The sequence below is a fragment of the Phyllopteryx taeniolatus genome, chromosome 14, assembly GCF_024500385.1.
Source record: "Phyllopteryx taeniolatus isolate TA_2022b chromosome 14, UOR_Ptae_1.2, whole genome shotgun sequence".
Classification (NCBI taxonomy): Eukaryota; Metazoa; Chordata; class Actinopteri; order Syngnathiformes; family Syngnathidae; genus Phyllopteryx; species Phyllopteryx taeniolatus.
The window spans coordinates 17,262,480-17,280,607 of NC_084515.1; the positions used below are offsets into that span (position 1 = coordinate 17,262,480).

General features: G+C 42.6%; 1 protein-coding gene across 9 annotated transcripts in view; it reads right to left on the reverse strand.

Annotated features, from left to right (window-relative positions):
- Positions 1–17,290, reverse strand: part of agla (amylo-alpha-1, 6-glucosidase, 4-alpha-glucanotransferase a) — a 66,505-nt gene extending 49,215 nt beyond the window's left edge. For 6 of the 9 annotated variants that reach the window (XR_009791971.1, XM_061798795.1, XM_061798790.1 and 3 more), the window contains exons 1-5: positions 16,791–16,944; positions 11,393–11,514; positions 7,682–7,892; positions 3,658–3,827; positions 1,538–1,741 (exon numbers count right to left, since the gene is read on the reverse strand). Coding sequence is in view for 8 of the 9 variants with exons in the window: in XM_061798795.1 (XP_061654779.1) it covers positions 1,538–1,741; positions 3,658–3,827; positions 7,682–7,892; positions 11,393–11,480 (673 nt within the window). In the remaining variant the exon portion in view is untranslated. Of the gene's footprint in view, positions 1–1,537; positions 1,742–3,657; positions 3,828–7,681; positions 7,893–11,392; positions 11,515–11,736; positions 12,872–16,758; positions 16,945–17,087 lie in introns of those variants that run through there. The other 3 variants (XM_061798793.1, XM_061798792.1, XM_061798794.1) reach the window with 3 other exon arrangements.
- Positions 17,291–18,128: the final 838 nt, after the last annotated feature.

Here is an 18,128-nt window from a genome sequence, read left to right on the forward strand (position 1 = left end):
ATGTTGGCCCACTCCTCTTCAATAACTGTACATTGGCAGGAACTGGAACACTCTGTCATATGCACCAATACAGAGCATCCCAACCAAGCATAGACCATACTGATTTTCTGCTCCTTTTAGAGTGGCCTCTTATTGTGGACAACCTAAGGCCCACCTGTGTAGAATCACGCTGTCTCATCAGTATCTTGATATGCCACACCTGTGGACAGATTAATTTCGGTAAAGGGGCTCACTAACATAAGTATCAACAGATTTGTGAACAATATTTGAGAGAAACGGGTCTTTAGTATACATCCATAGAAAGAGACCAACTGCCTTTCCATGTTTTTCCCTCTCTTAAGTGCCTTTCGAATTACCCCCCCCCCCCCCCGACTAATCACTGCTACTTCCTGGTCCACCACAAATGCCTCTTTTCTTCCTTCACTCTTTTACTCATTCATCAGCTCATCAAAGTATTCTTCTTTAAGATAACCCCGACTCCATTTCTCTTCCCATCTACACCATGGTCAAATAATGTGAACCCCACCCCTAAGGTTCTTTCCAACTGCACTCCCTTGATACACAGCACATCTGCCTTTCTCCTAATCATCGTATCAACCAACTCCCTGGCTTTTTCTGTCATATTTTTGACATTAGAAGTCCCCACTTTCAGTTCTGGGCTCTGTGCTTTCCGCTTATCTTTCTGCCCAAGAATGTGCTTTCAAGCTTCTGTTAACCCAATCCAGTATGAAATTCTTCAGACGAACCCTCCTTTTCATTTGGCAAAGTTTTAAGCCGCATGCCTTTCCTGACGCAACCGTGTGCATTTTACTGTAATGGACGGTGATGAGCAGTGTCTAGTTTTCGCCACACATACTGCTTAGAATTAAGGCCAACAATTTCTATCTTGGTCTCGTCAGACCAGAAAATTTTCAGTCCTTTGACTATTTTACCCCTATTCTTATAATAATTTCCGCCCAGCTATAATTTAAAGACCAAGACTGTCTAATTACCCTCGGTCATTGAAAGTGCGCCAGGTCGACAGGGAAAGAGCAGCTTTAAAGAAGCGTGGTTTGAGTTTCACCCAACATCTGCTTAGGTTACTCTGTTGTGGCGAGGCCTAACGTAAGCGGGTACAATGCTTCATAGATTTGCTGTGAGAACCTAGGCGAATCTTTCCCGACACAATCTTTCTCCTGTCGCCGTTTACGGTCCACTGTTTAATACGCAGGGACAACGGGGAGCATTAACCCTTTAAACAGAGAGCCGGTCAGGACTCCCACAGTGCCTAAAGGTGCATGGGAGAGACTTGACAGTGCTTGTTTTCACATGACACGAGTATGTTATCCTGTATTTTTCACATCGCAATATATATTACATGGTTATAAAATCAATCGCTTCATTTTGCAGTAATGTCATTTTGCAGCTCTCATATTTTAAGTCTGTATTTACTTTCAAAAAGGTGTCATCAATTGATTTGTTTCACAACAACCTATGGCAGTGTCCAAATACTTATGGACCTAACTGTATATAACACAACAAATATTTAGTCACCTACCAGTATGGTTGTACACCACATCAGTAATACACAGTATGTTCCATTCTGCCTTCAACTTCTCCACAAGTGCCCCCACATCTGTCCAGTTATAGTTTTGGCCATCTGGGCTGAACTCAGGGCTAAAGGTTAGCTGGTCTTCCAAGGAGTAACATGACCTGGATTCTCCTAGCGTCTGCAAAGGTGTGAAATGGATCATGTTGTACCCTAGGAGATGAAATAAAGATATGCATTATTCACATATTGGACGACCGGTTAGAGCGTCAGCCTCACAGTTCTGAGGAGCGGGGTTCAATCCCCGGCCCCGCCTGTGTGGAGTTTGCATGTTCTCCCCGTGCCTGCGTGGCTTTTCTCCGGGCACTCCGCTTTCCTCCCACATCCCAAAAACATGCAGGGTAGGTTGACTGAAAACTCTAAATTGGCCGTAGGTGTGACTGTGAGTGCGAATGCTTGTTTGTTTGTTTATGTGCACCCTGCGATTGGCTGGCAACCCGTTCAGGGTGTACCCCGCCTCCTGCCCGATGACATTTGGGTTTGACATATAAAGATGAGTAAGACTTCAAAAGATGAGTATGAGAAAAGAGATTGCCAGGTCAGCTTTTGATCTTAAGAATAGTCTACATTTGATAGACAACTTAAGATAGAATTACTGTATTTGTAACACAAAACACTATTTCAGGCGAGCAAAAGTATTGAAACAGACTTGAAATAGACTGAAGTGAGTAAGATTTAATATGTCGTATTACTACATAGACTTCTTACCAATGTGTCACGAAGGGAGGCCGCAGAGTGGATAGGCGTTGACGATGTCAAAGCCATGCTAATTGCTCAGCTATTGTGTTATGCAGTCGCAAAACATCGAAAGAAGTGATATGGTTAAACTATACACTTAGGTCACATAGGTCTGGCTGGAACTGTGTTTTCGCGGGAAGTAACCAACTTTGAACAACAAAATAGGGCAATTAAGTGTTTCGAGATATAAATATAAACTAATGCACATCCACACATGACGCCACGTCTGAACCGGAAATGAATTCATAAGTCACTGTACACGTGGAACGGATATTGAGCCGCACGAACACAAAGACTGGCCTATTCTTTGAATGAGACCCACATCACAGGATGTCTATCAAATCGTTCGCTCACCCTCGTAAAACCTCAAATTGACAAAGGCTTCATTGTGGAAGACCCCCGGATGGCCAGGAGACCTACAGGCCCCCTCATGATCCTCATACTGCCACTGGAGGGGAGAAGGAAGTGATCGATAACTGGGCAGAACAATGGTACAGTAATTTTATCAGCTCTCCAGTCGCCGGTCAGCAGTTTCAGAAAACACGCGTCCGGTGTTACGTAGGGGGTCACCCCACTCCTCATTTATGGAACATGATCACCCCCAACTGGTGACCAAAGACATTGCAAGTTGGACTCCACGTGGCTAACCTCGTTAGTTGTAACACTTGCCCGTTTCACTTGAAATGGAACTCTGGTGACCAAGGTGAACGCAAACGTTATTCTTCGACCCCTTAACACATTATGTTTTTCTTTAACACCAATATACGCTACACACATTACTCCAGAATGTGGGCAGGTTAAAAGTACATTATTATTAATAAATATTTGTAATATAAGATAAGATCACCTTTATTAGTACCACAATGGAGCAATTTGCATCATTTCACAGCAATTGTGGATATAGAAATATAAATAGTATGCAAGAGAAGACAATTACATTTCTTCTTCTTGCATGTACTTCTTGTATGCGTACAAGAAGGTTAGGGTTACGCGTACAAGAAGTACATTGCAAAAACGAGAAACCAAAACTATTGACCATACAAACTATCCAATTCCATCTATCAGGAATGCTATTTGTTTGTTTGCAAAATAGAGTGCTGAGTTTTAATTTTGACGTTTGTGATCTGATTCATCTGCTACACAGACTTTTGGTTGTTGTTGTCTTTTGTTACCAGGGTTGAAAACAGAATTGGCAAAGGTGTAGCAATCCTTAAACGACAGCTTGCATGGCCAGAGTGAAAGAGGTTAAGGCTTCCGACTGTATATCGAGTAAAACGTTCTGCATATATTTAAAAAAGAAATCACACACACACACACACACACACACACACCTGACTCCTTTGCAACTTGCAATCGGGCTGGCCAGTCATCTAAGTGACCCAAACACTTGGATAAATAGGTCTGAATGGTGATGCAGTCTAATGGCAGGACACGGTTCTCTGATCCAACACGAAGAATTGGGTTGACAACAATGTAGCCCCCTCCTGACTTCTCTGTGTCTCTGTGAGGGAAGAAATAAAAAATGTTATTTTTCATTTGGAGTGCAGTCCGATGTATTTTTTTTCTGTCAATGAAGATTTTTGACAGCTCAGATGTTCTTTTGTCCTGGTATTCTCACATCAACTTTTTACACAGTGCAACCCAATGTAATCTGTACCTCTGTCAGACAAACATGAAAATAAAATGGTATAAACATAATATGGTTGACTCATGTGTGTATCATTCATAAATTCAAACGTAACAACAAATACTAATCAGTGCCCATTTCTCCAGACACAGCTACGTTTTGAGATCTAAAAAAAGGGTGGGGCCTGTCATTTAAAATTGTCCAGGATCTCACCATTGTTAATTGGCATGTAGACTTCACAGTACATACAAACTGACTATCATATTTGACTGTCCATTGCCGGTTAGCTGCTGCTGCTTATACAATAAGGGGGTCAAACTACTGAATATGCTCATCATTACATGCAGCACTACTGGGAGGTCGTAGGTCATGATGTCACTCACTGTGTTTACTTATCAATTATCTGTTGTCGTACTAGAGCGGCTCCAAATACCGAAGACAAATTCCTTGTGTGTTTTTTGGACATATTTGGCAAATAATGATGATTCTGATTCTGAGCAGAAGACTGCCCCAGTTTTCAGTTTCCACAGTGTTCTCACACGCATTCACGCACACACAGAAAATCTTCAACAGCCAAATAATGGTCAAATATGATCAACCATCTGCAACCCCAATTCCAATGAAGTTGGGACGTTGTGTTAAACAAATAAAAACAGAATACATCCATCCATCCATTTTCTGAGCCGCTTCTCCTCACGCGGGTCGCGGGCGTACTGGAACCTATCCCAGCTGTCATCGGGCAGGAGGCGGGCCACACCCTGAACCGGTTGCCAGCCAATCGCAGGGCACATAGAAACAAACAACCATTCGCACTCACAGTCATGCCTACGGGCAATTTAGAGTCTCCAATGAATGCATGTTTTTGGGATGTGGGAGGAAACCGGAGTGCCCGGAGAAAACCCACGCAGGCACGGGGAGAACATGCAAACTCGGGGCCGGGGATTGAACCCGCGTCAGAACTGTGAGGCTGACGCTCTAACCAGTCGGCCACCATGCCGTCAAAACAGAATACAATGATTTGCAAATCATGTTCACCCAATATTTAATTGAATACACTATAAAGACAAGATATTTAATGTTCAAACTGATAAACTTTTTGTTTTTAGCAAATAATCATTAACTTAGAATTTTATAGCTGCAACACGTTACAAAAAAGCTGGGACGGGTGGCAAAAAAGACTGAACTCGACTATGCAAAGCAAAAGCCTTTAATCAACAACACCCTGAAACGCCGCCGGCTTCCCTTGGCCCGAGCTCATCTAAGATGGACTGATGAAAAGTGGAAATTCTGTGGTCTGACGAGTCCACATTTCAAATTGTTTTTGGAAATTGTGGACGTCGTGTCCTCCGGGACAAAGAGGAAAAGAACCATCCGGACTGTTATGGACGCAAAGTTCAAAAGCCAGCATCTGTGATGGTATGGCGCTGTGTTAGTGCCAATGGCACGGGTAACTTACACGTCTGTGAAGGCACCATTCATGCTGAAAGGTACATACAGGTTTTGGAGAAACATATGCTGCAAGCTAAGGAGGACGCATATCAAAGCCGGGACAGGGCCCTGTATAATCGAGCTAGAAACCAGCTGACTAAAGAAATTAACATTGCAAAGAGGAACTATGCAGCAAAGTTGGAAAAACACTTTAGCGTTATCGACTCTAAATCAGTCTGGCATGCATTCCAATCGCTGACCAATTACAAGCGACGATCCCCCCAAGCTGAGAACAATAGCACACTAGCCAACGACTTGAATACCTTCGACTGCAGATTTGAAAAGGACACTTTCACTGGGGGAGGCCACCTCATCCACACGCAGAATCAGCACTGGGGCGCCCCGAGGTTGTGTCCTCTCTCGCTCTGCTCTTCTCTCTCTACACGAACGACTGCACCTCAACGCACACGGTTGTAAAACTCCTGAAGTTTGCAGATGACACCACTGTCATCGGCCTCATCAAGGACGGTGACGAGTCTGCATATCGACAGGAAGCGGAGCGGCCGGAGCTGCGCTGCGGCCGACACAACATGGAGCTGAACACGCTCAAGACTGTCGAGATGATCGTGGACATCCTTCGCCACAGCTGCCCCTCACGCTGTCCACCTGCCTTGTGTCAACCGTCGAGACCTTCAAGTTCCTGGGAATTACAGTCTCTCAGGACCTGAAGTGGGTGATCAACATCAACTCCGTCCTCAAAAAGGCCCAGCAGAGGATGTACCTCCTGCGGCTTCTGAGAAAGCACGGCCTGCCACAGGAGCTGCTGAGGCAGTTCGACACAGCGGTCATCGAATCAGTCCTGTGTTCTTCCATCACAGTCTGGTTTGGTGCTGCTACAAAAAAGGACAAACTCAGACTGCAACGGACAATCAAAACTGCTGAAAGGATCGTCGGTACCCCCCCTACCCACCCTTGAGGACTTGCACGCTGCCAGAACTAAGACAAGAGCGTGCAAAACCATCTCGGACCCTCTGCATCCCGGTCACCGGCTATTCCAGCTCCTTCCCTCATGTAGGCGCTACCGATCAATGCAAACTAGAACTAGCAGACATTCCGACAGCTTCTTCCCTCTTGCCATCAACGTCTTAAACACCTAACCTACAATTCCATTCCAACATGATGGCTATTTTTTGACTTGAGTTTGTTGTCACATTTCTGTGGGGCCAATTATGCATTACTCATGCACTCACTGTAGTAGTCTCGCCATGTTGCACTATTTGCATATCTGTTGTTGACCAATACTGGCCACTCATGCCAGAGTAGCATCTGCTCCATTTGCACACTGACTGAGGAGTATCTGCAACATTTGCACAATGGTCATTGCACCGGACTATTGCAATATTAGTCATTCAAACTGCTCTAAGTGCTAGAGGACTCTTTGTTGCTCAGTGACTGTTTTTCTCAATGTCTTTATGTCTCAAAAGGTGTTGTCGTACTAGAGCGGCTCCAATTACCGGAGACAAATTCCTTGTGTGTTTTTTGGACATACTTAGCAATTAAAGATGATTCTGATCCAAGCAACGTCTTTTTCATGGACGCCCTCTGCTTATTTCAGCAAGACAATGCCAAACCACATTCTGCACGTGTTACAACAGCGTGGCTTCGTAGTAAAAGAGTGCGGGTACTAGACTGGCCTGCCTGCAGTCGCGACCCGTCTCCCATTGAAAATGTGTGGCGCATTATGAAGTGTAAAATACCACAACGGAGACCCCGGACTGTTGAACAGCTGAAGCTGTACATCCAGCAAGAATGGGAAAGAATTCAACCTACAAATGTTCAACAATTAGTTTCCGCAGTTCCCAAACATTTATTGAATGTTGTTCAAAGAAAAGGTGATGTAATACAGCGGTAAACATGACCCTGTCCCAGCTTTTTTGGAACGTGTTGTAACCATAAAATTCTAAGTTAATGATTATTTGCTAAAAACAATAAAGTGTATCAGTTTGAACATTAAATAGCGTGTCCTTCAAGTGTATTCAATTAAATATAGGTTGAACAAGATTTGTAAATCATTGTAGTCTCTTTTTATGTATGTTTAACACAACGTCCCAACTTCATTGGAATTGGGCTTGCAAAAGGTCCCTTAGTGCATCCAAAGGAATGAGACCCTTTTCTCGATTCATCAATAATCATGAACTTGAGGGATAGCTACAGTGATGTTGAGATTTAGTCATGTCAAATAAATAAAATTCATCATTTGCATTCTGACATTTACAATGTAATTCAAAGTCGAAACTTACCCGAATCCAAAGTAGTACTGATAAGAACCCGCTAGCTTGATATCCAGATAGCAAAACTTATCAGAATCATCCTCCCGTCCTGTTGGGTTGTTCCAGGCCAAAGCACGGAATGCGTTTCGTCGAAATCTCTGTCCTTCAAGTGGGTAGTTGGTTTCCACTGTAACTATCCTGCCCTGAAGACTTGGACCCAGACGGAACTGGAGCTCAAAACCTGAGGAGGCAAAACTATATTAACTCTTTCCCCTGAGACTCTTCTTTTGGATAATGGCATTAAGTGTACTGTGCCAATGGACTGTAAAAGTAGATTACATCGGTGCTAGCTGGAAATAAAGTTACACCTCTGCTAAATTATGTGTTTGAATTAAGCAAATGTATTCAAAAATAAAATGTAGCAAGAAAAATCCTCAAACCAAATCAGGTTCATGTTTCTAATTAAAAGGCATTTTACCACTCCGCAGTCTTGATTGCTTCCAGTGAGTAAATATCGGTAATGAAGACTCAGTTCATATAAGGTCAGTCATGTCATTCCGCGGGCGTCTGTGCTTGGACCTGTACCATGTTTAAACGCTTGCCTTAGGCAGTATTATTAGAAGTCTCGGCGCCCTTTGCACAATGCTCATTGCACCGGACTATTGCAACATTAGTCTTTCGAACTGCTCGAGAGGACTCTGCATCTTTTTGCACAAAAATGTACCGGCATTACCAGATAACTAGCAACCCTTTATTGCTCAGTGACTGTTTTTTTGTCAATGTCTATGTCTCAAAAGTGTTTTCTGTTGTCTGTTGTCGCACTTGAGCGGCTCCAAGTACCGGAGACAAATTCCTTGTTTGTGTTTTGGACATACTTGGCAAATAAAGAGGATTCTGATTCTGAAGTGTTTTCTTGCAGAATTGCTTGAATTCAGCAAAAATTAAGGGTTTTCAAGCCCGAACGGCTTTTTTAACGTCATGCCACTGCATTTTAATCGGATTCAAGTCTGGACTTTAACTATTTGACGATCCAAACCCTTCATTTTGTTTTTTAAAGCCATTCAGAAGTTGGCTTGCTTGTGTGTTTTAGATCGTTATCGTGCTGCAGAACCCAAGTGCGCTTCAGCTTGAGGTCACAAACTGATGGCTGAGCATTCTCCTTCAGGATTTTCTGTTAAAGAGCAGAATTCATGATTCCATCAATCACAGCAAGTTGTCCAGGTCCTGAAGGAGCAAAACAGCCCAAAACCATCACACGACCACCATCTTTTTCTGAAATGTTGTGTTACATTTACACCACATGTAACAAGACACACACCTTCCAAAAAGCTCAAATTTGATCTCGACTATGCATATAATATTCTCCCAAAAGTCTGGGAATCATTCAGATGTTTTTTTTTTACAAAAGTAAGATGAGTGTTTATGTTGTTAAAAATGATCATTCTTCAGTTATGATGCTACATGCGTCGTCTCCATCGCCGGGGCGAGGACGGGCCGCTGCCAACTCAGGAGGCTCAGAGGACGACTAAGCCAGCGTCTCGATCTCTCTCTACGGGGCGAGCCAGCCAAGGAGGCATGGTTTCCGTTTACTCCCGCTACTCGCAAACAGAAGACGATGTCTCTGATTGGCTGTTGTCACGCACATTCCCGCCAAATTAGAGCGAGGAACTACGCACACAGCTGGTAACCGAGATTTGCGTTATTCAGAATCCCACGCACTTTCCTGACAGGAAACACATTGCTTAAATATTACTGGCTCCAGGCACACGTCGCTGCACTATGATTGGCGCGTGTATGTTCGTGTACATACAGTGGGTACGGAAAGTTTTCAGACCCCCTTAAATTTTTCACTCTTTGTTATATTGCAGCCATTTGTTGAAATCATTTAAGTTCATTTTTTCATGTACACACAGCACCCCATATTGACAAAAAAACATTTGTTGAAATCTTTGCTGATTTATCAAAAAAGAAAAACTGAAATATCACACAGCCATAAGTATTCAGACCCTATGCTGTGACATTCATATATTGAACTCTGGTGCGGTCCATTTGTTCTGCTCATCCTTGAGATGGTTCTACACCTTCATTGGAGTCCAGCTGTGTTTGATGATACTGATTGGACTTGATTAGGAAAGCCACACCCCTTTCTTTATAAGACCTTGAAGCTCACAGTGAATGTCAAATGACAATCATGAGGTCAAAGAACTGTCTGAAGCGCTCAGAGACAGAATTGTGGCAAGGTGCAGATCTGGCCAAGATTACAAAAAAAATTCTGCTGCACTTAAGGTTCCTAAAAGCACTCTAGCCTCCATAATCCTGAAATGGAAGACGTTTGGGACGAACAGAACCCTTCCTAGAGCCGGCCGTCCGGCCAAACTGAGCAATTGGGGGAGAAGAGCCTTGGTGAGAGAGGTAAAGAAGAACCCAAAGATCACTGTGGCTGAGCTCCAGAGATGGAGTCGGGAGATGGGAGTAAGTTCTAGAAAGTCAACCATCACTGCAGCCCTCCACCAGTCGGGGCTTTATGGCAGAGTGGCCCAACGTAAACCTCTGCTCAGTGCAAGACACATGAAAGCCCGCATGGAGTTTGCTAAAAAACACCCGAAGGACTCCAAGATGGTGAGAAATAAGATTTTCTGGTCTGATGAGACCAAGATAAAAATTGTTGGCCTTAATTCTTAGTGGCATGTGTGGAGAAAACCAGGCACTGCTCATCAGCTGTCCAATTCAGTCCCAACAGTGAAGCATGGTGGGGGCAGCGCCATGCTGTAGGGCTGTTTTCCAGCTGCAGGGACAGGGACACGGTTTGCAATCGAAGAAACGATGAATGCGACCAAGTACGGGGATATCCTGGACGAAAACCTTCTCCAGAGTCTCAGGACCTCAGACGGGGCCAAAGGTTCACCTTAAAAAAAGACAATGACCCGAAGCACACAGCTAAAATAGGAGTGGGTTCAGAACAACTCCATTTTTGAATGGCCCAGACTGAGCCCTGATTTAAACCCAATTGACCCTCTCTGGAAAGACCTGAAAATGGCTTCCCACCAACGTTCACCATCCAACCTGACAGAACTGGAGAGGATCTGCAAGGAGGAATGGCAGAGGATCCCCAAATCCAGGTGTGAAGAACTTGATCAGAATCATTCCCAAAAAGACTCATGGCTGTATTAGCTCAAAAGGGGGCTTCTACTAAATACTGAGCAAAGGGTCTGAATACTTATGGATGTGTGATATTCCAGTTTTTCTTTTTTCATAAATCTGCAAACATTGCAACAATTCCGGTTTTTCTGTCAATATGGGGTGCTGTGTGTACATTAATGAGGAAAAAATGAACTTCAATGATTTTAACAAATGGCTGCAATATTACAATGAGTGACAAATTTAAGGGGGTCTGAAAACTTTCCATACGCACTGTAGGTACAAACCTTCACGCGAGTAGCGCTCTGAGAACCAATCGCCAAACTGATCATTTGGTCGCATCTGGCACCAGTTAATTTCAGACCCTGGTCGTAAGGTACTTTTCGTCGGGTTTATACTGCATGAAAATATATTTTTGTTGTTGCTTTTAACAATTTGGAATATTCAAAAGTTCATAGGTTTTCTGATGTTATATTCATTAAAATAACTGCTGCAATGTTACAATGCTTTCTTTGCGCGTATCTGTGATGTATTATTTTGAGCAATAATACCGATAACTGTCATATTAATAAATGATTTGAATTTTGAACAGAAAAAGTTTACCTTGATCAAGTCTGAAGAGCGCCCTCTCTAAATTCTCTTTGTCATTGAGCATGAGCACTCGGATCTGCTTCAAGTCTTGAGGCAACATTTTGAGTTCTTCGATTATGCTGAATCCTGGTCACCTGTAAAGAGGCCATGTTGAGTATTCATCAGAATCATTTCTGATGCGCTGTACCCTCAAACAGATACTGTAACTACTGGTGAGCAATGCCTTTAAAGAGCATTCTCTAAAGCAATTAAAAAAATACTTTATTTGGCCATTCAATTAACGTATTCCTGAAAACACAACACACATTCAAATTGACCTCAGCCCTATGCAAGATATAAATGAAAATAATAGTTACCCAACATCGTACGAGTCTCAATAGTGTTATGAACTTTTTATCTGGCAACAGTTGCAACTTTTGTTTTTAGCTCAAGGAACAACATTTTTTGAAGTCATATACTGTTTAGTTTGGTAAGTATTCTTGAGTCCAAATACCTATTTGGAACCAAGACACCCATTTTACAGAAAGAAAAATTGTATGGCACCCCAGCAAACAAAAACGGCACAGAAGTATAATAGTGAAATCATGACGATCTCGTCTCAATTTCGTCCCTGAGTGAGTGTAAAATCTGGACATAGTGTCGCTGGTCGAGTCAAAAGGAAGCCATGACTTATTCTGTTGTATGCATCGCAACAAGTTTATTGTACCTCGCTTCTGCTTGGGGTGTGCAGTATACGCACAGTAGACAGCATCAACTTGGCCTACGGAATAGATTTGGATTCCACCAACCAATCGCGATAACACTTGTTGATGGCATCATCACATCTCCCTCAAGGTGAAAATACTTACGTCTGAGATAAACACGTAATGCCTGGATCGGACTACAAGACAAATTTGGTCTTTCGCGATTGCACTATGTCAGACTACTGCAATAATATCTTCTTCTATCTATCCCGTCTTTTACCATCACTGGGCTTTATCTTGTCAACTGAAACGCGACCAGATACACTCGTTACCACAACCACGACAACCGTGAATCGCGCATGTATTGTGTTGGTCAAAAAAGAACATAATGGGGAAAAAACGTGTGGTGGTGAGAGTCACCAGTGCTCGGGAGAAGACATTCATTCAAGGATTGCTTGAAGTACGTTCACATAGTTTTAATACTATACGGCTCACAAGCAGCCAACAAAACGTTAGGTAGCCTAGCAAGCTAGTACTAGCACTAACGGTTGTAGGTAAACATGCTGCCATTCTGTCGAATCATGCTCTAAAGTCTCGGTATGTGCGTTGTAATTTAATTACGATAAAGTCATTTAATTACAGAAAGTTAGCACCCATTATTTCTGTCATGTAATGTTGATTTGGTTTGACCTGACTGATTAGAATACATGACCTGACGAGAATACTTTTGAAGATACTCAGTGTACAAGTATCTACAGTAAATGAACAAGTCATATAAATAGACACATTGCTCCATCTTGTGATCGGATCGGTGATCTTTTTTTTTTTTTTTTTTTTTTTTAATAAACTCGCTGATCGGCCCCAGAAATCCTTATCGTGTAAAGCCTACGTACATCATAGCTGGTTCACGTCCTATAAAACTTGACTTTCACTTCTGCTGGTTCTCGTCTGTTTGGAGACCACCTAACCGTCTACGGACATGACACACAGGGACTTGTAAACGAACGGGAGGACCAAAGCAAGTATCGAAGCAAGAGTAGAGAACAGGAGAGCGACAAAGTCACCACTACTTCAACAAGCCCTCACTTAACAGAAGCATCAAAGATATGTTGTTAGGTTTGTGCCACACTTACAAACTCGTGACTGGAAGCAATGAGTACAAAAGCATGTTTTGTGGGCACAAGTAAAATCAAGATGGCGCCAACCCGTGTGGTCGCCCCGGTTACGCGCTCTGTAGTATTGTCCGTGTTTTGCTGTTTTTTGTTCGTCTTTGGAGACATTACGCGACTCACTTAAACAAGACTTGCTAAACATTAGGGAGTCTACCCCGGACTTACTTTCACCAACTTTCGCAAATCCGCTCAGTTTTTCTTCGAGTTACTCACCGGGGGTCGTGAACATGTCGTGAACTACAACGGGAAGACCGTTTCACGGAGTTATCGGCGAAAACAAAAGGTGGCGGGATATGCTTCTATATTAACGAAAAATGGTGCGCCGACGTCATGGAACTCAGCGCACACTGCAGCCCGGATTTGGTGTCACTGCTTTTGAACTGTAAGCCCTTCTACTCGCCTCGTGAGTTCGCGTCTTTCATTCTCACCGGTGGGGAGGGGATGAGGACTACAGATTCCCCTTCAGATTCAGGTGTTTTTTTTTTTTTTTGTCCGTTTCTTTTCAAAATTCTTCACAACAAACCGATCCTGGGAAACTTTCCTTTATCTGTTCAGAAATAAATCTGAAAGTGGGACGTCACAAGTGCGCTTTAAAAGTTGAATTGCTCTGTTAGCAAATTTGTTGCACATAAAGAGCACAAAAAAAACAAAGATACCTTAGTTGCATTACATGACACACAGATCTTTCTGCTTATCTATGAAAAGTGCTTTCTAACACAATCTTTAGCAGTTTTCCCTTTTTATCTTGGCTCCCAATCTGACTATTTATTTACTTTTTTAGAATAAATACCGTGTGATGATAGCACACCTCCTTCAGACTTCATTCATAATTTGAAAGGCCTCCATTTTGAGATCTATATTGACGTGATTACAGCAACATTAACTGTTTGTTGTTTTAATTCAAGAGATGCTACAATTCAATAAATAACATACAGACTGTCATAGTATTTTCTTTTTTCTTGAAATAAAATTATTTCTGGACTTTTTTTCAAGAAGTCAATCACAAACCCCATTAGATTTGTGATTCGATGATCGAGGACGTTGAGGCGGAACTTCCGCCGAGAACAGATTTCCGTCTTACGCCGCAGAGCAGACAATTAGTTTTCAACTTCCATCCAAGCGTAGAAGAATAACAACATAGATCCTTCCGTTCGTCCATACCAAACCGAAATAATATGTAACTAGAGGTATGTTTTCTACGAAGATTTTATACGTAACCCGAATTGTTCGTAAACAGAGACGTTCGTAACCACTGCATTACAAAAACCATGGCAAAGTCTGTTCATAAGTTGAATCCCGAAAGTTCTATCAGTTGCTCAAGGTTTCCGGGATGTCGTTGCCGTAAAATGCTGTTGGATAGCAAACAGCAAATTAGAATCTGCCCTGCTTTTCGACTCCTGATTGGTTGATAATTGTGGCACATTTGTAACACTGTCACGAATCGCAAGTGTAAAAGGCAGTGTACTTACTGTGTGTGTAGGGGACTGCATGGTCGAGAGCAAGAGCAAGGTTTCGAGCAAGCGTGTGGAGAAAAGCTGCAGTAAAATATCGCATTTACAAAAATATAATTGTAAGTTGTTATTAAAAAAATTATTGTGCGCCTACAAAATATGTTCCTGTGTGCACAAAACACACTTTGGTGCTCAATATTTCCAGTTACGAGTACGTAATTGTGGCACAAATCTAACCTCTTACAAAGATTCCAAATTGGAAACACAATAGAAACAATTCTGATCCACTTGGTCCGAGTCTTCGGTCAACTGCTTTTTAACACCAATATTTTTCATCAGTAAAGAAAATCCTGTAGCACTGTCATTTATGTTAAATTCAAAATCAGCCAACACAGAAATAAAACACCTATTTTTAAACAACCTATGTAACCTGCGGATCAGGAATAGCGAAAAGAATTTGAATAAGTAGCAATAACAAACAAAAATGACTCATTTTTGAGTCTCTTTTGATCAGCAGTAGGGTACACACATCTTTTGTGTTAGAGTCCTTTGATAGGTCTGATAAAATGACCACGCTAATGTGATTTGGATATAGATGTCAACGTGTCACCTCTCATTTGAATTAAAATGAACATCATGGATGTATTTTTTTGATTTATTTATTTGTGTCCCACTACCAATAAACCCATTCTCCCGGCCCCTAGGAATTGAAATGCATCGTTTCAGACGGAAATGATGAAGTTGTTGCCTCAACAAGTCAAGAAATGACTGCGGTTAGAGCAGTCAGTTATCCGAGCCCCAAGAAATCTCAAACTTGAATCTGCGTCGTGCTTTTCCCCGGGCAAGGTCAGGAATCAAGCTGATAATGTCAACGTGTATTTATAAAACTCCTGTCACTGTTCAGCTTGCTTGACACATTTAGCTCATGTTAACGCTTGACTGCAAGAACAGCGAGGGAAAGTTCGCAGGAAGTTTGATACTCGCCAGGGACCGAGGCTTGTGGTAGAAATCACTAAAAATCAATAATAATAAAAAAAAAAAAAACTCTCTCATTCTGATTGCTGTAGTAGTTGGCAATGGGAGGCCACGATTTACTGCAAGTCGAATTTTGCAGTTAATCTTGCCTTTTGGTTAAACTGTGTCCAATTAATTGGACACAATAATGAATTGGATCATTAATCAAAAATATTCACCAAAAGTCAATTAAAAGACCTTTTCTAATTCTGATTGTTGTAGTAGTTGGCAATGGGAGGAAAAGTGTTTTTATTCAATATTTTTGATAATTAATTGCACACAGTTGAACCAAAATGCAGGATATCAGCAAAGTTTGACCTGAAGTAAGTAGTGGACTCCCATTCCCAACTACTACAGCAAACGGAATGAAAATATATTGACATTTTGTTTGCTATATGGTGATTTTGTTTTCACATTTGTCACGCTGGGATGTGTAATTTGTAGACGGTCCCCAAGTGTAAACGACATGTCGAATCAAGTGCCATTATTGCGCAACCAAATTGTAGTTTTAAACACGGACAGTTTGGGAAATTGTCCACATAATATACACACGTGATACAGTGGCAAATGTAGTTATAAGGCCGCGTACGAGCGTGCGAGAAGTGAATGTCAGGCGAATATCAAACATTCGCCAACTCGCTGCCGTCGGCAAGAACGTCCACTCCTCCGCACGTCGGCATAAAACACCAAGAGACGCCAAATTGATCGAACGTCGCTAATGTCGTTTCAAAGCGAACGAACGCCAGATTGCTTACCAAATTGCAAGCATTCCCTTTTATTTTCGAATATTGAATACAACACCGAATATTGCCTGATTTCTTAAAAACCCTTCAACTGTTCGGCATGCATAAATGAAATGAATTAACACTATAGAGTCGAGGCCGTTCGAGCGCGTGTGAGGCAGTCATATAATGATTGACGAGGGTACAAAATAGATGTTCGGTTATTCTTTCGAGTGTACAAAATGTATTTTAAAACCCCAAATGTTGTTCCGTGAACAAGAAACGTCTTCCTAATTCCCCAATCCGTAACAGTCACCCTACGATGACGACGTTTACCGATATTGACTTGAAGCTACTGATCCTGTTACCTGCCCGTCGTATGAATTCTCCGTCTTCGGAAGTCGAAGTCTATTTGCCATGCAACGACTGTTTTACTGACATTTGCAATTGGAGGCGTGGCGCAGACAACCAGGCAATGGAGGTTACCGTAATAACTGTATAAAATACAACGGGATTACTCAAGGGCTCAAAGGGTTGATTTAGGGGGTGTTTGTTGGATGTCAGAAACGGAAATGAAGGGTAATATTCAAGGTGGACAAGTCATGAGATTTAAGAGTAGGGAGAGAAGCGCATGGATGCGCCAGTTCTGCCAGCAGTTGTGTTACCGTCGAGGATGTATCTCGGACGTGTCCGACGTTGTGAGAGATGACATGAAACCTCTGTTGCGATACTCGAATTCAGAGGCAGGAGCAAACGGTGGTGCGCTAAATGTGGAAAGGATCACAATATTCCGATTGGCGAGGCAGAAGATCCTCAATGTAATGTGGAGGGAACCGTACAGTAACATGTCACGGATGTGAGCATGCTATCCAGGCCAAGTGACTTCAAACTGGGAAGGATCAAAATGTGTCATATGTGAAAAGAGTTGCTCGAGGGAGGGGGCCAGTGCAGTGCGCTGCGGCCTGTGCATGGCCTCCAACAACCTGCCCCTATTCTGCAACCATTTCCGTCACATTTGATGATCGTTAACAAACCCGTGGAGGTGGTGGTGGGAGTAAAACATGCAACCTAGGGTAGAAACACGCTTGGAGTTTGGTGGCTGAGGCAGCAGAGAGGTTTTGAGGCGCAGGGGTATCGGAGTCAGACATTCATAACGTGTCCATGAGACATTTGTTACCGCGCCTCATAGAAGGAATGGCCAATTTAGATCATTTCCGTTGTATTGGGTTTTATTTTTCAAATTACCGGATCTTCTCCGCTGCAACAGCCTGCGCGTCGCAATTGACACGTCAAGACTGCACAGAACGCTGCAGCGGTTCCGTTTCCGCTCCTGGCGGCGGCCAAGCTCAAAGAACAAGTCATTTCGTCAACTACTTTAGTTCATTACGTTCACTGAAAAATATTCGTTCTTTTGAACGAAACGTTCGCGAACGAAACAACGTCGGTCACGTGATACGTTACTAAAAATAAATAAGCAAACTAGCAAAAATGAGTAAAAAACAAACGTCGTTGGAGAGCTTCTTTTCAAAAGGAAGAAGGCCACTTGAGGAGCCAGAAGAAGAGCCTACAACCTCAAAGAAAAAGAAAGCTTTTCTCTGTTATGATCCGAATCAGAATCAGAATCATCTTTATTTGCCAAGTCCATCCATCCATCCGTTATCTGAGCCGCTTCTCCTCACGCGGGTCGCGGGCGCGCTGGAGCCCAT